Source organism: Onychomys torridus, chromosome 11, assembly GCF_903995425.1.
Source record: "Onychomys torridus chromosome 11, mOncTor1.1, whole genome shotgun sequence".
Lineage (NCBI taxonomy): Eukaryota > Metazoa > Chordata > Mammalia > Rodentia > Cricetidae > Onychomys > Onychomys torridus.
In genome coordinates, this window is record NC_050453.1 from 6,931,133 (window position 1) to 6,957,763 (window position 26,631).

The 26,631-nt window shown below is 39.8% G+C and overlaps 1 protein-coding gene across 2 annotated transcripts in view; it reads right to left on the reverse strand.

Annotated features, from left to right (window-relative positions):
* The window catches only part of Ush2a (usherin), a 701,257-nt gene that overhangs the window by 298,485 nt on the left and 376,141 nt on the right, over nucleotides 1-26,631 (reverse strand). For both annotated transcript variants that reach the window (XR_004946207.1, XM_036202543.1), the window contains exons 33-36: nucleotides 25,843-26,014; nucleotides 19,331-19,478; nucleotides 5,563-5,714; nucleotides 555-717 (exon numbers count right to left, since the gene is read on the reverse strand). Coding sequence is in view for 1 of the 2 variants with exons in the window: in XM_036202543.1 (XP_036058436.1) it covers nucleotides 555-717; nucleotides 5,563-5,714; nucleotides 19,331-19,478; nucleotides 25,843-26,014 (635 nt within the window). In the remaining variant the exon portion in view is untranslated. The remainder of the gene's footprint in view (nucleotides 1-554; nucleotides 718-5,562; nucleotides 5,715-19,330; nucleotides 19,479-25,842; nucleotides 26,015-26,631) is intronic.

Here is a 26,631-nt window from a genome sequence, read left to right on the forward strand (position 1 = left end):
GAACTCTCCTCTGCTGGAGATCCAGTTAAACACCCCAGAAGTGACTCAAATCACAGACCATGCAAACTCCCAGCTGTACGCTGATTGTCTACACCTATGGTTGTGCTTAATGTATAAGTTAGAATGTTAGAGACTAACCAGAAGTAATAATTAAACTGAACTATTGTATCAATATGATAGGATAGAAACCATGTACATGTAGTCTTTCCCTTTCTTTCTGGAATCTTCTATTTAATAGTGTTGGGCTGGCTCAACACAGGCGGCTTAAATGCCAAAAATGAAACCACATTTGTCCCATGAACCTGACCTGGGTTTGCACATAAGAACCATCTGTACAGTGTGCTGAGGCACATGCTGCTGGACCCTCCTGCCCCAGCTGTGGCCATCTCTGCAGCTCTGGGGAGCGCACACTAAGCACAGCTTCTCTAACTCATCCACAGAGGTTGTCCTTTTAGAGAAAACCCAGAAATGAAAATTAGGCTAAAAGCAAGTGTTCAGATACAGATAACAGTTTTCTGATATTATTGAAGGTGTAAGAATCGCACACAATTTACCTTGATTTGCATAGAAACTTCCAGTAAAAAGAACTGAGTATGTTAAGCGCCCATTAGGGTGAAGAGGTGCTTCCCAACGCACGTGGACTTCTCGGGATCCCTCAGTTTTGACAAGTACATTGACCATGCCTTCAGGCGGAACTTCTAGAGTCCAATTTTCTACCTGTGAGTATAAAAAGATGTATTGTGTTTGCAAATAAAGTAAGTGCATGCTTTGATTTGGACAAATTTCTTCAAAGAATCTTTTTTGCTGCAAGCAAACCATGGTGACCATAGCATCTTGCCGGAGTATCTCGTTTAGTCAGCAGGATCAAAGCATCCCTTGTGTTTTCTTCCTCCTGCTGCCGAAAGCTTAGAAATTCAGTTCCTGATCAAGACTGTGCTTTGTCATTTCCAGAGGATGTTGATTGGCTCATGGTGAGCCTGTGCCCATGGCTGTGTGTAACCCAGACTATTTTCAGAATTGCTTAAGAATAATTTCCTGATGGGAAGGATGGACTCTTGGGTTTGAGAAAAAGCCACCCATGGCCTGGACACTCCCTCTCTGTCTCTCCCTCCCCCACCTCTGTCTCTTGTCTCTCTGTGTCTCTCTCTGTTGTCTAAGCTGTGTTCCTCTTTTGCATGAAAATATGGCACTACTAGCTGAAAGTTCCCTGAAAGAGAAACTGATGTTTAACATAAGTTAAAAACTGACTGGGGCCTCTTGTGTTTGTGACTTGTTGGGATATTGAATATCCATAGGCATCTTTATCTTGGGATATCTTTTGTTTTTTCTTTTTTCCTTTTCTTTTCTCTTCTTTTTCCCCTGGATGGTTATTTACCACCCATGTCTGAACCTGATTCACATCCTCTTGACCATCAAGTGAAATCTCTGGAATGCATTCACTGAGCAGACTACAAGCCTCTGCCAATCCAAAAGCCCAGGCAGTATCCGGAATCCACAGCAAAGTTCCTGGCTTTTCCATGGCCAGCCTATCGAATGTTCCTGTCACTGTATCTGGTGAATGCATGGGTTTGCTTGTTTGTTTGCTTATTTGTTTATTCTTACTTACTTACTTATTCTTTGGTTCTGTGACTACAAAGCATTCATGAATGTTTCCACATGTAACATGTTACTCAGGGCAGCCACAAGCCACATTTCTGCGTCATGTTCATTCACATTCATCTCAGGATAAACTGCCTCTGATTCCCCATAGAGTGAGGCTACATTTTGCATGGGCAGCTCATGATGGCATCAAGAAATGAATGTACCATTGTGACTCCAAACCAAGAAATAATCACATAAGAATCTGATGTGGTGTTAGTTTCCCTGTGCAGAAAATGAAGAAGGACCCTAAAATAAAAAGGAGTCTTGACCTGGACAAGGGTCAGAAATGGCCTGATAACTGAGTCCAATGACCAAGTGTCCAAAGGAAGACAAAGTTGTTGGCAAGAAAGTAGAAAGGGGCTCGTGATCTTTTTCATTATCTTTTCATCTCTGGCTAGAACTTGATAAACTAAGCATCTGTGGACCATATTTGACCTTCTAAAGTGTATTGACTATGCAGGTAATTTTCACCTTATTCTTTGTGTGTGTGTGTGTGTGATTGAATCTGTATGTGCAGGTGCATGCATGTATATGTGGGGGCCAGAGGGCAACTAAAGGCTCTGTTCCATAAGCACTATCCATGTTGTTTTTAAGTCAGTATCTCTCATTGGCCCAGAACTCATCAACAGGCTGGCCTTGCTTGGTGGAGCTCCCTTTCATCTTCTTGTCTTAGTCATCTGAGAGTTGGGGCTGTCAGTGCACGTTACCACCTCTGGGTTTTTAGATCTGGGTTCCAGGGAACCAGACGAAAGTTCTCATGCTTCTAGAGAAAGCATGTTACCAACTGAGCCATGTCCCCAGCCCTGCCAAACTCTAAACAGACTTATTCGTGCCTTGCAAGATAATGGTCAAACAGGAGTCCCCACGGCAGGCAAAGAGTCTCAGTTCTGAAGGCTTTATTTGTTAAGGTGAATACAGTTTCCCAGTTATGAAAAAAATGTGAAGAAGGCTGAGTGCTAATTTTTAATGAGTGTGAGGTTACAGGTGTTTTCTCTTTATCAAAGGGAGGCTCTAGGGTTATTCGGAGCCCTGCTTTCTGCTCATGCCTTGCTTCAGACACAAGCAGCTATGCACAACAAGCCATAAAAAGCAAGATTGCAAAAGCTCATTCATCAATTTAATGCTTCATAATAATGCAGCTACTTTAACTAGTCTATGGGTCCAATTCCAATCATTATACAGAAGGGGGTTTAAAAGAGTTCCAAACAAAATGATGCTCAAAAAAATTGAACAATTAATGGTAATTACAGATAATTCACTTAAAATACCTGGCTGATTCAAGATAAACATCTTCTTAGGTTTCCTTCAGTGTTTGGATAAACATTCTGACTTTTACTCTACACTAAAATTGACAACTATACCATTTTTCTCTGACTAAGAGGGTTCTTTTTTTTTTTTAATTAAAAATATCTATGTTGCCTTAAAATGAGTATGATGAAAAAGGCTCTTGGGAGGGTAGAATTTGATTCAATTTTGATCTAAAAATTTTCTTTGAAAAAGAAAATAAATTTGAGAACAAAAGTGTATGGAAACACAGAAACATTTCAACAAAATTCCCATTCTTAAGAAAACTCTTAATATGCTCCAGAAACTCCTAGGTAAGTAACATTTCATTTACTTTTTCATGCTAACCCTTTAAAGGTAGCCATTATTGGGAAATCAGAGGCTTCACAGAACAGTTGCGTTTCTGTGTAGGAGCCTGAAATAGCAGGTACAGGATGGCTTCTTCCCCTGTTTTCCAGCATCTGCAGAAAGCCATGCCTGTGCTTATGTTGCTTTACAGATTTATTTTATTATTTTTAATTATGCTTTGATGTGTGTTTCAGTGTGTGGGCGTGAGCACGTGAGTAGAGGAGCTCACAGAGGCCAAAAGACAATGTTGGTTTTGCTGGATCTGGGGTCTAAGGAAGTTGTGAGCAGCCTGATGTGGGTGTTGGGAACCAAACTCAGGTCCTCTACAAGAGATTCTGAGCTATCTCTTCAGTCTCCAAAGTATTTTTTTTTTTAATATTAGAAATCTTTCAGAAGTCAAATATGTTCTTTAAATGGACAATAATGGGACAAACCACAGGGGAATTAGATGGGAATGGAGCAATTCTGCCTTAATCACCCCAAATAGCTCCCTTTGGTCAGGCTGGGATGACAAAACCCATTGAGCTATCAAGTCCTTACTCTATCAAAACAGTAAGAATATGAAATTGATGCACAAATGATTTATTTTTAAAACCTCTACTTTACCAAATTTGTACCATTTTATTTTCATCTTAGGAGCCATTTGCCCATGTGAAGTGTCTGTGATGCCACATTAAGACTGTGAAGCATATTTGTCTAAGGGCATGCTGAATAGTATGTTTCTGCATGTATGGGTAACAGTGCTATTAAATTTGCAAAAAATGTAAAGAAAAAAAGCTGTGTATTTATGTATCTAAAATGTAGAAATCATTATTAAGGATAAGCTGAGTACAGGAGAGAGAGAGAGAGAGAAGTGTCAAGTGGAGGAGATGGTTTTGTGCTCCACACCAGCATGGAGACTGGAATAGATGGGGACCTGGCAGGGTTGAGTTTACAACCCAATTCTCCTTTCCCTTCTTATCAGGGCCTGTGGTATTTGATTTCTAAGGTTAACATTGCCTGTCATCTGTACAGGACAGAGAGCAATAACTGTCCCCTTGCTTAAGGTTCCTAGAATATCTTGGAGATGACGTAGGGCAGCCAGAACCAGAACTCACAGTTCACACTGGGAAAAAAGTGTACGCTTTTAAGCTCATTAGAAGTATTTCTTTGTTTTAATATATATTCTCTCTGTCTGTCTCTCTCCCTCTCTGTCTCCCTCTTTCTGTGTTTTTCTCTCTCTCTCTTTATCTCTCTCAATGGAAAAATGGAGAAGTGCTGGCCTCCTGCCATTCCTGCTTTTAAAGGTTAGTGTCCATTGGAGGGGGACTACGCGGTAAATGCTTGATAGCAGTAAAGACTCAAACTCGGTCTCGCCAATACACTGCTTTACCTTCTTGGAAAGCAGCCCGTCTCGGAGCAGATGGGGGTGGGGAGCTATCAGAAGTAAGGGAGAACAAATTAAATGGAAGAGCTGGTGTTTTTGTGGGTTTTTATCATATTTATATAATATACTCTTCAATGAAGACAGAGTGCATTAAAATGATAGGGAATTAGCAAACATTGCCAAAAATACCTATGAGTAATTTTTAATAAACTAATGAGTATTTCTCTGAAATAGAAGCTAAATCTGTTTAATCAAGAAAAATACATAAAAAGTGTAATGTATTATTTTTATACTAAGTAATGCTATTCCAGTCTGTGGTGGGCATACACTATTAACTGAATTTGGAGAATGATGTTGGAAACCAAAGGATAATTTTTTCATGCTTTTAACTGTCAATGAAACAGAGATATACATTATAGACTTGTGAAATGTGAGCATCAAACCTAGATATTAATAAAATTTTAAACACCATTCTTATAAAGCTGTATCTGATTCATAAAATAAAAGTAGTTTATTCTAAGAGATGAAGTAAGTTCAATTCTTTAATTGATTAATCTGCTTGTCAGACAGTAATCTAAGTACATTCTGGGAATAAGTTTTCAATATTTACTTTTTAATCATAAATGTAGTTATTAGGGCACCATTAAGAAGAAAAACATATACATTTCATTTATCATCAAAGTAGGCGCAATTGTACATATGTCTATTAAAGCAGCCAACTTATTGTTTATTTATGAATATATCTATTCTTTCCCCAGATGTACACATAGCCCTGAAAACTACATTGAACTTAAAACAACTTTTAAATGAACTTTAATAAAAGGAATAACCTGCTCTTGTGCTCAACAGACTCTCACTTCTCCCTTGAAATCTAGCATCACCCAGCAGTCCACATATCCCAGAATGTAAGTTCACACACTCACCAATGGGCCCAGAGCACAACCCTTGGCTGTACATGCTTGGACTCGGAAGGTGTGCAAGCTCCCAGGATCAAATCCATAGGCATGGCAGCTGAGTTCTGAAGAATTGTGAATTAATGCATCATCTACATATAACCCATAAGTTATGATCACACCTGGGAAGAGAATAATCAGCTTTTACAATGGCCACAAGACAATAGCGAGTAACTAGCAAAGCAAGCACCCCCCACTATGCTTTCCTGGAGTCACCAGTCACCCACCCTGCTCCAAATCACCCACCCTGCTCTAAATGCTGCCTCTTCTCAAAGGATAGGACATGTTTTACTTTAAACACCATGATGTTAAGCTACTTAGCACAGAGAGAATGATAGACTCCAACACTCTAGAAAGAAAAGCCTTCTTGTTTGAGGCCACATCAAGTGCTATCATTTATGTCCCAGGCCAGAAAAGACAAATTGGACACATTCATACTTGTATTTCTATGTGTTCTAAAAGCATCCTTAGTAGATGCTTTGGCTATAAAGGGGACCTTATTTGTTTGCCATTGCATTATAAGATACTCAAGATCTATCTGTCATTGTTCTACAAGGACACAGCCTCACTTCTAAACCTTTTCCTCTCTTTAGCCTGCCTTTACAGGTGAAGGGAGTGAGGGTGGAGCTGACGCGAGTTACACAAGGTCACATAGCAGACAAGCACTTGGGTTCGGGTTTGGATCTAGATGATTTGACTCTGTCTTCTTTGCAACATTCACTCATCTATGAGCTAACCCTGTTCTTACTGTCATCACAAGCAGGTTAGAGAAACTTCTAACGGGCCACACAGTGTTTCATACAGCTAGTAGAAACAGGAGAAACTGGAGTGGTCATCAAATGGAAGGACTCTGTTTACTCAAGCAGAATGTTCTTATGAAAAGGGACATAAGAGTCAGCATAATCAAGTTTGTTAGAAATATTGACTCCCCAAACTTACTTAGCATTGCACCATGGGAAACAAAAGTCTGACCCTGTTCAATCAGAACTACGATCAAAATGAGATTAATCTCCAGAAGTCCTCCCTGAGTCCGCTTTCCAGGAATCATTCTAAGTGCCCCATGACCATATGACCGGAGTTGGATGCTCCCCATAGCCTACAGTACAACCCCATCACAGCTTTTAACCATTCACCCCACTGTGGTGTTACTATGCCATGCTTCATTGCCTGTTTTCCCCAGAATACTGTAGGCTCCCCCAGGAAACCATGACTCTTCCTTATCTGTTTACTTCCATCATAGCTAAGCACCATACCTCAAATGTGGGAGGCACATAATGAAAAGGGACAGAGTAAATACATTCACACGCGGCATAGACAAACACTCAGTATCTAATACAGAGTAATCATTCACAACCCTTGGAGGAAGAGAGATCACTGCACCTGAAAAGACAGCTAGGAAAACATTATTAAAAAGAACCCAAAGAGCAGATTTTAAAGAAGAGGCCTAGCAAAGCCAAGGGCAGGAAGGAAGTCACTGAAGGCTGTTTTCCAGGAGCCTGAAATTGAGGTATATGGCCAGAGAGATTTGGTAAACATCTGTAGAATAGACCCAATCTTCATCCATCGGCAATAGTGTTCCTCATGGAGCTACAGTACTAGGGCTTTTTCTCTCTACTATCTATCTGTCCTGGGATGGAATTACTCATCTCTAGACCTGCTCACAGCAGTTTGCCTCCTACTCATTTATAAGAATACTCATTGACCTTTGGCCTGACATAGTGCTGGCACAGCCTCTTTATTTTTCTTTTAATTCATGTGTGTGTGTGTGTGTGTGTGTGTGTGTGTGTGTTACACAATGCCCTGCATTCAATTCCCAGCATCAACACACATCAACAATTCAACAACGGAACAATTCCTTATATAAAACACCCTCTGTATTTTCTACCTAGCATATTTTGTCTTTCATTAAAATTATCTTTTGATCAATACATTCTTTTAGGATCTAAGAATTTTGAATGAGTTAGTATTTTAATGTAGTACTTGTTAAGGCCCATTTTTCCTTCTTGAAGATAACTTTTTACAGTTGAACTTTGTGAGTTTTCTCAGTTTCTACATTTTGAGGAAGAAGTCCTTATTTTCCCGCCATGCACCATCTGTGGCTCCAAAGTAAGTGTGGGAGCTGCCTCTTCTAGCATCCATTCTCCTTAGTAGTCAGTGTGGCCCAATTTGGAACACTCGTGAATGTAAATACCACTTAACAAACAAAAGCACACATGAGCTCCTCTGTCAAGGAAAACGCGGACAGTGAACCCAGTCAATAAATAGAAAACCAGGGGAAGAAGAGTGAGGTGGAGTCACAGTGAAAAGAACAACAAAAAGGTTCTAGTGCGTTAGGAACTATGAAAAACGCCCATCGAGTGCCTCAACCCCAAATCACCCCATGCGCATGACGGATACTCTTAAAGAGAAGCTGAGACCTTGGCCACTTTTCAACAGAAATAGAAAATACTCAAATCAACATTCCCCTTTCCTTAAATAGCTACATAACAGAGAATTTCTTTTGCCGTAGGATCCTGTGCACAATATTCTGTTTATCTGATATACTGGGAAGTAAGATACTTTATGAAAAGTAAATTATGGATATAAGTAATTGAAATTCCTTAGGCATGAACTTTAAAATTTTAATCCTTTTTAAAGATTTGGGAGTAAATTCTAAGCCTTCACTGGTTTTCTCAAGAAGGTTATAAGTGAATCATTTTGTGAAGAGTTAAACTGTGGTTGTGGTCAATGAGAAATCTGTTCTCTAATTTTGTGATACTTGGGGGACCATTAGGAGTTCCCAAGCTTTTGCCCACAAGCGTCACTTTCCAATCACATCTCATCAATTTTTTGGCTTCTCTTTTGAGTTCTTTGTCCTCTTTTAATGACAATTCCTCTAGGTCTATTTTCTACCTGACTCTATCAAGTCAATCCCCAGAAATTCATGCCAAGAAACCAGGTATCTATGACATGTATTGAGAGAGGGATTCCTGAAGATGGGCACGGGCTAGATGAACTGTGATAAAATGAGCATTTTGACAGTTAAGTCAACTATGCAGAAATCTTAGTATCCATGTGTGACCTGGAGTGGGTGAGGCTGCAGTCTAACTTTAGTGTACAAGTGTTTCCACACATTCATGCACATTTTCTCTCTCTCTCTCTCTCTCTCTCTCTCTCTCTCTCTCTCTCTCTCTCTCTCTCTCTCTCTCTGTCTCTCTCTCTCTCTCTCTCTCTCTCTCACACACACACACACACACACACACACACACACACACACACACACACGCACGTATGAGTTACCATGTGTCCTGTAGACAAACCATACCTGACAGCACATGCAGGAGAAACTAATAGACTAGAAGGTGATTGGAGCACTTTGCACACTGGGTAAGTTAGGTTTCCTTTAAGTCATCTAAATCTTTCTTGACACCCCCTCTACTTTACCTACCAGTTGACTCCATCCCAAATTTCTCTCTGCCCTATTTCCATGATCACCTGGACTTTTTAAACATTATCTCAGAATACTTCAGGATGATGGCCACTTAGGTGTCTTCATGTGTTATATGCTATCAATATACTGCAGCCAGGGAGGGAGGTTCCAAACTGCTATCTGATCATGCCATGTACCATCAGTGATCCATCATGCCTGCCCCCAGTGACAGAAACAAACTACTGCTCCTTCTCGTAACAGGGAATGTGGCCATGTCAGCCAGTTGTGGGGAGGAAAGGACCATGGCATTTGTGTCTCTGCATATTCTGCCCTGTAGTCCAAATCTTACCAACAAAGCACCAGCTTTCAAAATCAGGGCTTTTGTCATGGTTCAGAACCTGCATCATCTATATGTGTCTCCCACTCACAGAGACTGAGGCAGGCTTTGGCATTTCCTCCCATCCAGGTTGTGCTAGGCAAAGCTCCATCATGCCCTGAGTTATGGTTCTAAAGACAGTTTTTTTTTTGATAAATTTAATGGACAAGAAGAAGTACAATTTGGAAAGAATACTCTTTTTGGGGTGGGAGGGGTATCCTTAATTGTTAAATATGTTTACTATCATGCACTAATTATATATAATAACAGATTTCATTGTGATTTTTTTCATATGTTTAGGATGAATTTTGATCCTGTTCATCCCTTTTTGTCCTCTTCCCCCTCCAGCCACCTTTTCTTCTGCTCTTCTCTCTGTTTCCTTATTGACTAAGTAAGCTTCATGTGGCTGACAAAGGCGTGGGAGGGACCACGTCCCTGACCATTCTAGTCTGTGTCAAGTTACATAGGCAGACTTCATAACTGCCATTTTTAGGAGCAGACTTTTTGCTAGATATAACATTAATAAAGTAAGAGACACTGTAAACTTAAATTTTAAAAACATACTTAAAGGAGGCAATAAATAAAAAGTAACTATTATCACAATTATTTAAATTTCATTGATCTCAGGGATTTAAACTGAGTGGGAGATACTAGTACAATGCAGCAGACTTTTCACACTTCAGCTGAAGTGATGTTTTCCTTCTTTAAGTAGAGTGGTGGATATGTATGAATAGTTCTGGGGAAAGATGAAGGCTAGATCTTAAAAGAGCAAGTATTTAAAACAATTTACAGATACCCAGTGAACCTACCAGGCTCTGGTGGATACTTCCAAACCTGTGGTCACACTGACAACATTGGTAAAACCTGGTGAGTCACAAAACAATAAAAAAGACATGAATCTTGGAAAGGGACTTTTAAGTGGGAGTTTTTGGGAGGGTATGATAGGTATGATAGATGAAAATGCCTTATACATAAATATGGTTGCCAAAGAACAAATTTAATTAATTAAAAATTGTTTAAAGCAAAATATAAAAACTGGTGGCTTGTTTTGTGGCAACCAGAACTGCTATTGATACTGTCAGGAAGATGAGGGAGCACCATACAACTCACAAGCATGCACACAGGACCAGACTGGCAAGCTCACTCCACCGTTGACATTATGTTTCTGGTTAATCTCTAAATTTGTAGTAATTTCCTATCAATAAAGACCAGCTGGATATGCAGCGATGCTAAATGTCATCAAAATGGGCCCACTGAGAATGTTAACATTTGCTAGAGATCCATTGCCTGTAAGGTAGTATGTTTGGTATTTTGAGGGGCAGAAAGAAGAAATACAACCTATTCTTACATAAGAAGAGAGTTAAATGCAAGTATTAGTGAATAATGATCCAATCAAGACTTACAGAAAAATGGTAAGTGCTAAAGAAAACCTCACAACCAACAAATGGTATGGGTAAATACCAAGAGCAGTGGCTCCAGGCAAGATTTCAGCGTGGCTCCATCTCCCATACAATAGAGCCTTCCACAAGGCTGCACCAGATTCAGTTGGACAACCCATCAAAAATAGGCTATGTGAAACTCGTGACTCAGGAAGGTGACTCTGGGTGGGTACAGTAAGTTTCCACTTGCTGTAGGATGTTCTGTATGTCAGGACAAGCATAGAGGAAAATTCTGGGAAGTGGAAGGCTGAGGAGAGAGACATTGCCAGCTGCCGCCATGATAAGTGAGATGTAAGGTACCGGTAAGCCATGAGCCATGTGGCAAAGTATAGATTAATAGAAATGGGTTAATTTAAGATAGAAGAACTAGATAACAAGAAGCCTGCCATGGCCATACAGTTTATAAGTAATATAAGTCTCTGTGTCGGGGACTGGTGGGTGAGAGAGATTTGTCCTGACCATGGGCCATGGAGAAAACTCCAGCTACACCACTGACTAGAAGCAAGGAAATGTGATGTTCACTAATGACATCTTGTGTCTATCAATATTGTCTTCTCATTGGTATATTCAAAGGGTAACATGAAATAATCATTGGAAGGAAGGTTGGAGCCTTAAACACCTGAGAATCAATGACATTTTTCTGAACTTTTGTACTGACTTGGGCAAGACAAAAGGGACACACACACATGCACACACACACACACACACACACACATGCATGCACATGTGCACACATACACACTCAAAAATCACATATAAAATATAAAATCAAGTGGAGAAGGAAGACATTGGAGATGAGGAAAAGCAAGACACAAAAATATATTGATAACAAATGTTAAAAACTATTTTTTTCTCCTGAATATGGAGTAACCACTTGGAACTAAAACAGAAATATGGTAACACCACATTTCAGAAGAATTTATGATGTTTTTCCTAAGAAAAAGCCTACTTTGTAGAATATAAAATTGTAATTCAAGTTAAAAGGAGAAGATTGTCTGCATCTCAGAAATCTGTGTTCATAACCCCAGCTTTCCTCTCCACTGGTGGTGGTTATAGCAAAGGGTTATTGTATGTGCATGCTAGATCTTCCCCCCTTTCAACAAGACTCAGAAATGACAATGAAATGGAATACTGAATTAAACCTAATAAAATATATTTTTAAAAAATCTGCAAGATTTCATGTTGTTTTGTGCTGTGATTTTGTTTATCAGTAACTGGATGGAGTTGTGTGGCAGGCATTGAACCCCGTGCCCAGGACAGAGAATAATAGCACAATAGTCTTGATTGCTGTCTTCAGAAATGTGATATATAACCAAGAAGACAGAAGAGGTGTTCTGACCATATATGAAGTCTGCTGAAGGAAAACCCTGTGGGATAGAAGAGAAATTCAATGGTGACAGGCAAGGAGGCAGGAGTTAACCAGTCTGGGGTGGGGGAAGGAAGGAAGCTTGTCTGAGAAAGTGACCCCTTAGCCACACCTCACGCCTGAAATTATTTCATCAAGAGGCCAAGCATTATAGGCCATTATTTGACTATAACTAACAGAGATTCCACAATAATAAGCCGAAAGCTTTCCCTGGGATATCAGCAAGTTGACTAAAATGCAAGCATCACAGAATAACTAAACAATCTGTCTCCAGAACCTTTGAATGAGGTTCCTTCATTGCTTTTATGACAAAGATTACACCAAAGCAAAGTTTAAGAAAGTGGAAATTTCCAACTTTTATTTATAGTTTACTATTCCTGTAATGAAAGAAAGCTGCCGAAACATATTCCCACGGCTCCCATTGTCCCATCCCCAAAATACGCTCAAGGTCGATGAAATGGGATTTAAGAATTAGTTAAACTATCAGCAGTAAGCAACTTCAATGAGTAGCTGAGGCGATTTTAGCTAAGGGATCATTTACAGAGATGTGAGTGAGGCCAAAGGAGCGGGGGAATGATGGTAAGCCACCCCTTCCCAGTAATGACCAAGACTCCCAGCACACTACCCTAACCATAGCCAAGGGGCCAACAAACAGACTTCCATCCATAAGGGGAAGCATGACATCAGGTTCTGGGACTTGGAGGATCGTCTGACATTACAAGAAACATTATTGGACAGAGTTTAGCATTTGGTGGAGAAATTCAGCCCTGGCATGCTGAGCCCAGTAGGCTGGGTGCCAGGGCAGTTAGTCTGAGACTCCATTCCTCCCACAGCCTTTTGTTGGTGTCACATGGGGAAGATGGGTGTGTGGCAGAGAGGACAAGTGAGTGGATATTCCAGGGAGGTCGGCCCCCACTTTACAGAGAGAATGCCAGATCTGAGATAAAGTTTAGTAACCCAGTGAATATCTTAGAGCTAAAAGGTGGCTTAGCTATGTGTTGGCCTGGAAACGTTCAGACTTCATAGGACACACAGCATCCTACCTCACAGATTTTCTATATCTATTTCTACTATAGCCTTGAAGGCATGGGGGAGAGCAAGGGAGAGTGTGGACACTAAACAACAACAGCAACAAAAATAGGAAGCATGCCACTGCCACTGCCATCAGATTCCCCGTGCCTTTTCCTGCTTAGTCTTTTGGGTAATAATCAGCGGGATAACTGTACAAAACTGTATTATTATGTGTACACACACACACACACACACACACACACACACACAGAGAGAGAGAGAGAGAGAGAGAGAGAGAGAGAGAGAGAGAGAGAGAGAGAGAACTGAGTTATTTAATCCAGTTCCACACACTGTTCTTCAATGAAAACTTGCAAAATGAATACTTAATTTTCATTGGCTGGCTAATGTAAAGCACTTTGGAGTTTGTCATCTGTTTCCATAATGATAGAATTTTAAGGTGTTTAATTTAGCAGGCAAGCTGAATTATAATTGTCTGTAAAGCATACCCACCAGGGTATATATCTTCCTGCCTCTTCATCATGCCATGTCAAATTGTATTTCCTAAGGTGCTCAATAGGTTGTCATATGTAAGCAAGGAAATTCAATACAATACAATGTAAATTTAATACAAGGTATCTCTATTTACACTGAAGAATTATGTTTACTGTAAGAATTAAACAACAATGTGTCCATGTGCCATAAAAATAACACGCACAGTGAATATTGATGCTCCAAACCTATTTGTTTGTTTTTTGCCAGTGAGGCTTGGAAATAAGAATATCAACTGCCTGCTGCCCCCAAGGTCCAGATGCTGATTGAGTGTGGCAGATATCTCCCTATGTGAATACTTGATCCTTCAATTAAAAAGGAAGAGAGAGAGAGAGAAGCTCCCACACTGTGGAAGAATGCCTTATTACTGTTATGCTCGCCTAAAAATGGCATCGATGGAATCTAAAAAAGGCTGTGCTTGGGAAATTCTACCTGACAAATTGATGGGAGGTGTTTCATAAAAGTTAACCAAGGTTTGTTCCAAACTGTCAAGCAGTTTCCCTAAGTGACTCACTGAATTCTAGGATCCATTGCACCTGTTAAAACTGAGCACTAACAGAAAGAAAATAGAATTATATTTGATTATGGAATATAGCTCTTTCAGAATGAAACTTTAAGAAAATACATAGTTATTTCTTTAAAAAACAGAGAAAACTACAACAGACATGTAAGCATTTGAATTTTGCCCTTATGAAATTAATAGTGAATAAGTAAAAATTTCACTTTTATTTTCATATGTCTAGTTGGAACCTTATGCTAAGGACAAGTCTTCAAAAAGCTAGAAGCAGAGTAAGGAATAAAATCATGAAATATTGCATTTACAGATTTTTTTCATACCCCATTCCTCATTAATTGGCTGTCTTGACTTTGAGTAATTAAATTAATTCTTATTAATCCAATTTTCTACATTTGTACATGGGGATATTATAAATTTCATGGGCTAATTTTGGGTATTAAAGTATGATAATAGTTAGCTTTAACTGTCAACTTGACATAGTCTAGAGTCACCAGAGAAAAAGGTCTCAATTGAGGGTTCGACCTGATTGGAGAAGCCCACGGGTACACATTGTGAGTGCTTGTTTTGACTGTTAAATGATGTATAAGAAATCAGCCCACTGTGAGTGACACCATTACCTAGGTAGGTGGTCTTGGGCTATATAAGAAAGCTAGATAAGCATGAGCCTGGGTAAGCTTTCCTTCATAGTTTCTGTCTTCTTCAAGATCCTGCTAGAGTTCCCGATTTTCTCAGTGAGGGACCCAGGTGGGGAAGTATAAGCGGAATAAACCGCCCCTTTCCCTAAGTTATTTTTGGACAGAGCATTTTTATGACAGCAATAGAAAGGAAACTAAACCAAGTACCTAGAAAATAGTTATGGATTGTAGCCAGTCTCATTACTGTTAGTAGGGGCCTGGAAATCAAGACTTCTTTCTATACATGAACAAAAAGATTGTATTCACCTGTGTACTAGTGCATCTATTATAACACTTCAGTTTTATAGCACCCTCTGCCCATGTGAACAGTAGCAGTGTGTATGGAAGATCAATAACTAAGCAATCTCTCTGCCACATTGATAAAAGAATGTATTTGAACAATTATATGATCTTCCAATAATGTTGATTTCCTTGATAGTACTCGGTATAAGTTTTCAGGAACAAGTATAGCCCTAGATTCCTGCTCACATGATTACAACCGGGTTGATGTGTATGTTGGTTAGTTTCAATTGCCAAGTTGGCATAATCTTGATGTCCTGTGAAAATAATCTCATTGAGGAACTGTGTAGATTGTATTGGCCTGTGAGTATGTCTGTGGGGGATTTTCTTAATTGGGTTAATTGATATGGGAAGATCTGCCATGAACGTGGGTGATACTATTTATGGGCAAAGCCCTGACTGAATGAAGAGAGTGAGATGCATCTAGCAAGTATCATACATTCCTTCTCTCTCTCGTCTTGACTTGCATATAACTAGATGTTTCAAATTCTATTTGACTTTCCTGCAAGAGAAAGTCAGAGGGTGCAATGAAGTCAAGGGTGATCATGGGTAACAGGTACACATGGGTGATATCAATTGTGAGGAATGTGATATGAGGGAAAGAGCAGGATGAGAGATAGGTACAGGATAAAAAGCCAACTTGGACATGCTGAGTTTCAGATGGGATAGAGCTGTATGAAGGGATGGCTCATTTTCACTGTTAAAATGATGGGAGCTGGAATCACCTATAAGAGGAGCCACAGGGCTCAAGACTTATGTAGATCAGTGTAGCCCCTGGTCATGGCTGTGAGAAATTATCTAGATTAGATTAATTGAGGTGGGAAGAAACACCCTAATTGTGGATGTATTCTTACATGGGCTGGAGTCCCAGTTTATATAAAAAGAGAAATGGAGCTGAGTATGGCCCTTCATCTTCAGCTGCCTCAAATTCCCATTACCATGATTCTGTTAGCTGTTCTGAAGAGCTGTTCCATTGTACTGTGATCCAGAAAAAAGCCTTCTTTCCGAAGTTGTTTTAATGAAGTATTGTGCTGTAATAAGGACAAGAATAACTAACACAGTGTCCCAGGGAGAAATCCCAGCTGGGCAACTGATTAACATTGAGTAGCATCCTCACCATCACTTGGGAAAACCCCTGGGCGGAGTCTGAGGATCAAATCCTTAAACCATTTGACAACAGGGTTCCAGCAATTAGGCAAGTTTGAGAAGCAGCACTCAGCATCAGTTCAAAGTGTTTCTTTACTAGCATGAGGTAAAGCCTATAAAGGACAACTTTTCCAAGACACAATTCCATAAACTAAATTTTGGACATCAACAGGGGTTATGCCATTTTGTTAGGTGTTCTACAGAAAATAAACGAATGCCTCATGTTCTTTTGTTGCTGTTTTTTTTTTTGTATCTGGTGTGAGTGTTGGAAAGGCCATTAAATAACATAGAGTCTAGGTCAAATGACATAAGTGTCATGAGGAGGGCACTGAAAAGTTCACGTGGTCAAGAGCCTTGGGAAGTCTTAAACTCAAGGACACCATGGCTTCATAGATGCCTGTGGTAACCTGTAAGGACAAGTTAGTTTTCTACAGGGAAAGGCAGGGGAGGAATGTTGATCTCCACTTGAGGAATTCAATAAGTTCCCAGCATAAGATAGTCAGTCATGTTACTTCAGATACTGCCCATGTTGTGTGGCTGGACATTAAGCCATAAAAATGAAGAAACAGCTGGGTGGTGGTGGCACACACCTTTAATCTCAGCACTCGGGAGACAAAGGCAGGTAGATCTCTGTGAGTTCAAGGTCAGCCTGATCTACAAAGCAAGTTTTAGGACAGTTGACACAGAGAAACCCTATCTTGAAAAACCGGAAAAAAATAAAGAAAAGAGAAAAAGAAAATGAAGATATGAAGTGACAATTGGCATACAGGTAAGTTCAACCATAGATTAGAAGTCCTCTGACCACCAGACTGCAAGGTACTGAGTTTGTTCTTCAGGTGCATAAGGGAAATGCAGGGCCTTTGAAAACAGACAGAGGAAAAATGGTTTGGGGGAACCAGATCATGCCTCTCCACATACCCACCAACAGAAATGAAATAATGGCAAATTTACAGAAAGGGAAGAAGATCATGAGAAGTAATCCTTTAAGCAGCTCTTAGAAGATTGATTTTAATTGTGTGTGTGTATGTGTGTATGTATCTCTGTGAGTCTCTTTCTGACTCTGTCTCTCTGTCTATCTGTCTGTCTGTCTGTCTCTCTCTCTCTGTGTATGTGTGTGTGTGTGTGTGTGTGTGTGTGTGTGTGTGTTGTGCCTTTGAGTGAATTTCCTCTGGCACACAGAGGAGGGAGTCAGACCCCCTGGAGCGGACTTACAGGTGGCTGTGAGCTGCCCAGCGCTGGGGCTGAGAAATGAACTCAGGTCCTCTAGAAGAGTAGTACATGATCTTTACCACTGAGTGGTCTCTATGGCCCCTCAATGGTTGCTCCACCATGAAAGTGTAGAAAAATTCCACTATAATTAAACAATCAGACTATTATAAAAGTGTTAGCAAAATATTCATTATTTCTTGCTTATTGTGTATATTTAAAAACCATTTTGTACTGGGCGGTAGTGGCTCACACCTTTGATCCCAGTACTTGGGATGCAGAGCCAGGCAGATCTCTGTGAGTTTGAGGCCAGCCTGGTCTACAGAACGAGATCCAGGACAGGCACCAAAACTACATAGAGAAACCCTGTCTCAAAAACCAAAAACCAAAAACCAAAACCAAACAAACAAAAAAAACCCACTCTGCATATACACAGAATATAAGAAGCAAAGATCCTGGAAATGAAGAAAGGGTTTCTCTAGACAAGCAAGAGGCAAACAGGACAGAAAACGTTTGAGTGACAATTACCAGCTGGAAAGAAGGGAGTATTCTATGCAAACCATTAGCAGCCATCCAATCAGAACAAAGTAGTGACATTTCACTGACACCTATGGACTAGACAGATTTCTAGGGAGAGTTAGAAGTGTGACGAGATTTTTGGCTGCTCAATATCAGATCCTATAGACATTGCTTATTTTTATTAAGAAAGTTGTAACCATACAGGAGTAGTTTCAATGGCAGGAAAAATCACTCACTCTAATTACCACAACGCTGTCCATTACCTCAAAAATAGCTATTGCATTTGCTAAAAGTTTAATGTAGAAGGAGATAGTTAGAATAATTAATTCATGGTAAACACAAGACAATCTGGTAAAACTACTAGGTTTTTGTTTTCTTCTTTTTGGTTTTGCTCTCCAAGGCCATTTCAGTTTTCAGCAACTGTTATTTAAAATAGTTTCTGTAATATTAATACATTTTCATATTTGTCACAAAGAGGGACATGGTTTGCTATCCTGTTCCTTCTGCCAGAGTTAACAAGAATTCTGTGTTTAACAACTCTTAAAGATAATTCCAATAACTGAATAAATAAATCAGTGTCTTTAAAAGCCTGTTAAAATGTCTTTATAATGAGGCTTTTTTTTTCACGTTGGTTAACTGGATAGCTCAACTCTCTAAACAGGACAAGGACACATACATCACGAAGGAATGCAATGCAGCTTAAGTTAAGTATAAATGTCTGCATGTTTAATGCATGCATTGTTTAAATCTCCATGTTGAAATATTTATAAACAGCATCTTAAGGAATATGAGTTCCAAGTGACTTCTTTTCAAATCAACTTATTAACTAAAAAGCATTTGAAATACACTGTGTACATGAACTTCCCACCTCTTTACTTCTCCAAGGAAGAACTAATGGCTGCTGAAAACGGAAAGTCATTCAAGACAATGTCACTCACAAAGCTACATTCTCCCAGAGTCCCCATTTGTCCCTGTCCCCTCTCCTAGTGCACACTAAACAATGACATGCAGTACACAAGAGCCATCAAGAGGGAGCACTTTTGAGCCACCAAAACTGCATGTCAACTGAAAAAACTCACTCTCCCTAACTACAAGGATACTATCCCAGTATTTTATGTGCTAAAATGGTCATTAAAAATTAAGTACCACATATAAGCTGCCATTTAGAATATTAATTTACTTTTGCTAATCATGTTTTTAACTTCAGGCTAAAAGAGTTCACTCACCATTCGGGAACCCAGGCTTGGTCCAGGAGATGTTAAAGGAGTCTGGTGAATAGGAGTGGGCTTGGGGGGCTGCCACGTCTTCTGGAACCATCTCCTCCATTAGGGCCTGGCTGGGCTCACTTGTGGTACAGCCACCGCCTGTGCATGCCTAAGCCGGGACAGAGGAAAACACCTCAGTACTGACCCTCAAATTTAGATGAACAGTGAAGAGAGACAAGTCAGATCAGGAGTTCTGGATCCCGCTAAAATAAATTTCCCTTCATCCCTCATGAATAGGTTTGTTCCCATGCTGAAGTATGGCATTTAATTAGACTACTTTTCATGAGAATTCATCTCCAGGAAGTACAAAGTAACCAGGGCACATGAAAAGCCAGCCTAAGTTACAGCCTAGAGATGCAGGGTCATGTTGACTGGGTGAGCAGCTCTGCTGGTGAGGTTGGCACTGTGCAGAAGGTCTCAGAGGGAAACACACTTGCATGCATGTGCACATGCACGTAAACGCATGCATACATGGAGAGAACATACCACGTCAGAAAAAAGGATCAGGGACTTAATACTTTTTGAAAATTTTTTTATTTTTATTTTTTGGCTATAGGTTATGGGGGTGAAGAATGAGAACCAATCAGAGCATTCATTTTGGTATAACCTGCACATTCATGTTTCAATATCACAAGAAATCAAATAAAGCAACATTTCTAAGTCAACCAATAAAAAAAATTCTAAGTTTAATAGCTTAGTGGGCTGAATGGGTTACTTTTTGTCAAAAGACGTGGATCCCCTTAAAACATGGATGAAGAACTAAAAAATGATCCCGAAAATAGCATCTAACTCCAGAAATAGATCACAGACATTCAAGACATTGGATTTTTTCATAATGAACTGTAAATGATTTCAAAGTTACTTAACAATCATTTCTTTAGGAAATTGAGACACACTCACAGGGTTACTGTTGTCTCATTAGCAAATAAAAGCAACTGTAATTTTATAAAACAATAATATGAGAAAACCGCACTTGGTTCCCTTAGTACTAGCCCTCCAAGTCTCAACTGCAATGGAGACAACAAAGTTTAAAAATTGTTCATAAATGAAATCCAACCCAGGTCAAGCCTGAAATAAAGCAAAATGTGAAAGTATAACAGTGCAAAAAACCAGACAGCTTCTTAGAGCATTTTCATGGAAGCTAGAACTATGAAGCCCATTTTTTTTGGTGATGTCTCTCAGCCTGGGCAGCTTTGCCAGCTATCTGCTCTGCTACTTAAGGCAATGGGGAGTCCGTTTTCCCCAGGACAGAAGAAGGGGGGAGGCTAGTTAAATATCTTCTCACATTGGAGCATGGAACTGTTTCCTACATTATTATAACTGGTCACAGAGTTTTCATTACGATAATAAACAACAATAGATAGCCAACCGCTTACAGTGGCATTTGCTTCCTAAGAACACTGTAGTAGGGGCTGGGCAGATGGTGCAGTTGGAAAAGCGCTTACACAAGAATCTGCACTCAATCTCAGGAACCCACAGAAGACAGCTAGGTGTGGTAGCTCAAGCTTGCAATCCCAGTGCTGCAGAGGCAGAGATGAAGGATTCCAGAGGTTTGCTGATCAGCCAGCTCAGCCTCATCAGAGAACTCCAGACCAGTGGGAGAATCCATTTCAAAACTAACCAGGTGGCCCTGGTGACATGGCTTAGTGAGTAAAGCAGCTGTGTCACTAGCAGAAAGAGCCTGAGTTTGGTCCCACAGACAAGCATGGCAAACTTCTCCTGTATCCTAGAAGCTGGGGTTATGGGAGCAGCTTGCTTACCAGGGCTCGCTGGCTAGCCAGCATGTGAAAGATGAAGCTCTGGGTTCAGTCAGAGACTCTATCTCAAAAAATAAGGTGGAAAGCACACATCCCCTACCACATGCTCACACTTACAACATATATGTATGCATACACACAAAGGGAGTGAGGGTGGGGATAAGTAAGCAAATAACAAGTTGGATATACATACACACACACACACACACACACACACACACACATATATATATACATATACATACATACATATACATACACACACACACACACACACACACACATATATATATATATATGCATGTATACCTACACGTGCATACACACACACACACAGGAAAGAGAGAGAGAGAGAGAGAGAGAGAGAGAGAGAGAGAGAGAGAGAGAGAGAGAGAGAGAGAAGACAGCAGTAGCCTGTATCTTCAGAATAATTTTCAGAATAATTCCTCATGAGCTTAAGGATGCTCCAGATGGGTGCCATCATCACCCAGGGCCACAATTTCATTAGGTATGGGCCTAACTAAACTCTGGTTTTCTCTCAATTTTCAGATATAGAACATGCAAATGCATGTAAAAAAACAACTCTTGTCCTCTTGAAGATGGAGCTTTCATCAAGCAAGCAGAAACTGCTAGCCATGTGGCCAACCCCTAATGCTTCAGAGTATGCCGCTGCTGACCCAAGAACCAGCTATGGACCATTTAAAAAGAAACTGAAGACATATGCATGTAACCTACATGCTATAGTTTCAGTAATATTCAGGAAGCAGGGCTATGTGAGGTATCTGAGCTGTCAAAGCTAATGTCAGAAGAACTCCCCATTTCTCAAAGAAAGGGAATATATTCACTTGTATTTTAAGATTATTCCCCCTTAGATTCAAAGCATGTGGCGGCGTGTTCTTGTTAAACTGATGACACAACGGGCTTTAATTCTGGTTGTTGTGATTTTCCTTTTCATTTGTATGCACATGACAACATTCCCTTGTTACCCGTCTCCAAAGACAAACTGTGCTATGGGACACATCCTGTTGCAGTTAGCTAAAGAGAACATAAACTAAAATCGACTTTGTTTTGAGAATTTGATGATTTTTTTTTTTCTAAAATAAATGCAATATCGTCTTTGGGAGGGCTTTCCCCTGGACTCTGTCATCTGAAATGTGCAAACTGGTGGCCTAAGAAGCACCTTGGGAATTCATGAGATTATTTTCCTGGCCAGTGAGACAGGGTGTAAGGAATTGTTGAAACAACAGAAATAGCAGCAACTTTATCTCAGTTTGGGCATTTAGAGGGCTCTTCTTAAACTCTGATTGGTCTAACACCAATTGGAATTCTGACTTAGGAAAATAAATAACTGGGTTGATTGAAGATGTCTTCATAACACAGAAAGGACCGTGAAAGCCTGTGAGGTAGCAAAGTTAGCAGCCTCGACCTGTTTCCTACAGCTTTTAGTCCATTACAGACCTTCAGGAACAAAATTCACAATGTTGTGGATATTGTGTTGGTGTCTTCAATAGATGAGTAACTTATGATCTGAAGAGGCTTTATGTGGTTTGATAAAATGCATGTGTAATTTCATTACAGCGACAATCTCTGAAATAGTGACCATTAGGAACTACTAAAGCTAGCATTCTATTTCCAGTATTTTATTTTCAGACAAGCAGGACCCAAGGGTATGAAGATGGCTGTGGTGGTGTTTAAAAGCACAGAGAGAGAGAGAAAAAAACAACACCTCACAATTGCTTTACCCATACATACCAATCTTTTCCTGAGAAGTTAAGTTTGGGGTTCAGGAGATAACTCATCTACTAAAGTGCCCACTGTGCAAGCAAGAGGACCTGAGTTCAGATCTGCAGCACCCATGTTGAAAGATGGCTTGGTGGTGTACATATGTAACACTAGTGCTTTGGGAAGGAGGCCAGAGCATCGCTGGAGCTTGCTGTCCAGATAGTCTAGACAGTCAGTGAGCTCGGAGCTCATAGACAGACTCCATTTCAAAAGAGTCAAGAGTGAGAGAAGATAGCTGACATTGACCATTAGATCCCACAGGCAAGTGCACACACCCACTCCTTCCCCAATATCCAGACACAGTCACATACTTATCACACACACACACACACACACACACACACACACACACACATACATGCACGCATGTGCACACACACACATACATGCATGCATGCGCGCACACACACACACACACACACACACACAATTCCAGCTCACCATTTCCATTATTTAACATTCACCAAGTGACAAATAGCTAGTACTGCTGTGAACATTTTCAAATATTAAACTTGACCCCTGCCTGTATTTTATCATTTTCAAACATTAACCTTAACCCCTGCATCTTTCCCTAATTGTTAATTTACTGCATTTATCGGGACCTACCAAACTTCACAATGAATACCACCATATTAGACAGCTAGACTGCAGCAAAGAGCATGGGCTGTGGAGGCACACATCTCCAATGCTGACTTTCTAAAGGATATTATGTAGAAATATTTGAAGTCTTGGACTGCTTATGACAGTGTGTAGTGGTCATTCACTCATTCTGGCATGAACTGTCTTTGTAGTTCCTTGTCTCCAGCCAGTACTGTCAATGTTCTGCATAGAGAAATGGGGAAGATCCAACTTCTCTGCTTCAGAGGCTTATAATCCAGTCTAATGCAAAAATTAAATGAGTGACACAGAGTGGCTTTACTGTGCCGTGCCTGGGGAGTATCTTCCTTTCTTTCAAAGGCCACTCAGGGCTTTGCTGTCAGGGTGCCTTGTTTCCAAGCACTTAGTCAACACTCTAAGACAATACATACAGGCAACTACACTTGGTGGAACACCTGCTCTCCACGATGTATTCAATGTCCTTGATAGCTGGTTATTATATTGAAACTGTGAAATATATAATAATCCCTCAATTATCCAGGATGAATCTAAAATTCCATGGTTCATTTAACTTACTGCTTAACTGAGTTAAGTTAAAAAACTAAACAAGCACCCCCCCAAAACAAAACAAAATAAAATAAAAAACCAAAACAAAACCCACTAAATACTTCTTGAAAACGCATTAGGATATTTTCTGTCCTGATAAATATAGTGGAATTAAAAAGAACATGAGCAAGTTTGTCTTCTTATTAATCTTTAGGCCACAAGGACATCCATGTCGTTATGACCTCTAACACCAACATTACTCAAGACCTGGCATATATTATAATTATTTGGGGTTACCTTTTTAGCATCACAGAATTTTAGGGCTCTCAAAAAGACATTAAAAACCATTAAGTTCAACGTCGTAATTTTAGTCCTGAAAAAAACAAAACCTGATGTGCCTTAGTACACTTGCCTTGGGTTACATAGTAGTAAAACCTGAATTAACACTCCAGGGAACAGACCACCAAGTTAGCTGCACTTGGTTTTCAAACTGTAACAAAATTATAAAGTATGGGATATTAAAATGGATTCTGAATGACTGCACAGTACATCCTAAAAATTGCCTTAGGAACAGAACGTTTTTATGCCACTTACCTCTTGATAAAACTTAAAATTTCAAGAATTTCTGTTTAATCTTGGTTGCTTCCAAGCAAGGGAGACTGTTCATGGTTTTCATGTGTACAGCTCTTTTGAAAACAGCGTGGCCTTCACTATTAGCTTTTGAAAATCGAGTTAGTACACTTTCTTAGCTTTTCAGTAATGTGACTAGAAGTAACCCGAACTGTCATTTCCCAAATCCACATGCTGTGCTGAGCAGAGAGGCACATGGGGCCCTTCAGAACAGGCTTTCACATTGTCTGCCTGCCCGCCCTTGTTTTGTGCTGTCAAATCAGACACTTAACAGCGGTTGGATGCAGTTTATTTTCTCATGGTATAATATTTTGAGCATTCACGAGCATGTTAAGTAAAATGAATGCATACACAGTGTCTACATAAATGTAAATTTATTCATAATCAAGAGCAGAATATTTTCTATGGCATTTATCAAAGCAAATACCCTCATATAGGTATTGCTATAAAATGAAGAGGGTGTTTAAAACAAATAGGGACAACCTCATGTTTATATTCAGTTATTTTCAGATGTGCTATTAAACTTAAAAAAAAGATTATATTTCATCAAAAAGCAAAAGAAAATAGGAGTACAAATTCCACAGCAATATCAAGGTCTTTTAAAAGACCTTCATATACAGAAGTGCCATTTAGCATTAAAAACACCACCATCTTCCTGAGGAAACCTCTAAACTGTTGATTCTCGGGTTTCATCAAGTGACTGCTCTTCTGAGACAGAAGTTTAATATAAATCACAGAATAATAACAATCAAGAATATCTTGGGGTCATTTAAATCTTCATTTAAAAATACAAGTTCTAAATTCATACTGTGAGGAATTTTTCAAATGAATACAAGCACCACAGGCAACCACCTTATTAACCTAAGTATTTTGGAAAAAGCTCTCGACAATTATAATGTCCTACAAAAATAATAAAAAAAAATTAGTTCTGAGCATCTCAACATAGATCTAGGAAAATCCACTAACTCATATGGTTATTTTAGCCTTCAAATAACACAAACTAAATATGCAGGTAATCAACCAAAGACTTCACCTTCAGGTTGTGGAGCGAAGTTTCAGTAGAAATACTAATGGATGGAGCTATTTTGGTATTTTGCTTGTTTGGTTTGGGAAGGAGGGAATATGGGATGAAGAGAAATGTTTGAAGCTGAATTGACTTACCCCAAGCTTGACGAGGTATAGACCCCCGGGGGAAAGGTGCTGTAGCAGGTAAGCCTGGAGGTTTCTGGTGCTGTTGTAGACAATGTTCCACACTGTGGAGTTATGTGTAGGAGTCCAAGTGTATAATATGTAGTGCTCCAGAATTCCGTTCAGTTGCCTCGGTTGTTTCCACCTGGGAATCAACAAAAGATACATTCATTCATTCATGTCTATACAGAGACATATAGGATTGGTTAAACTTTAATACATCCTGCTGCAAAAAAACCTACATGGAAAGCTTGAAAGTGATTGTTTCTTAAAAATATACACACAGTTATAAAATACCTATTCTAAGAACCTTAAGGGAAATGTGACATAGTCCTTGACTTCTAATTACTTGTTATTTTGTTCTCTCTCTCTCTCTCTCTCTCTCTCTCTCTCTCTCTCTCTCTCTCTCTCTCTCTCTGTGTGTGTGTGTGTGTGTGTGTGTGTGTGTGTGTGTGTGTGGTGTGTGTAGTCTGTGCATATACTTGTGCAGCAACTCACACACAGAGGCCAGAGATGTGTGTGAGTTCAGATGTGCTATCCCTCTGGGTCTTACTCCCTCTACACAAGGTCTCTCCCTGAACCTGAAGCTAGACTGGCTGAAGCTAGACTGGCTGAGTAGCAAGCAACAAACACCCTTTTGTGTCTCATCAGTGCTGGGGTTACAGGCATGTGTGATCATACCAAATTTTTTTATGTGGGTTCTGGGGATTTGAACTCAGGTGTTCATGACTGTACCATAACTGTTTTTACTGAGACATTGCC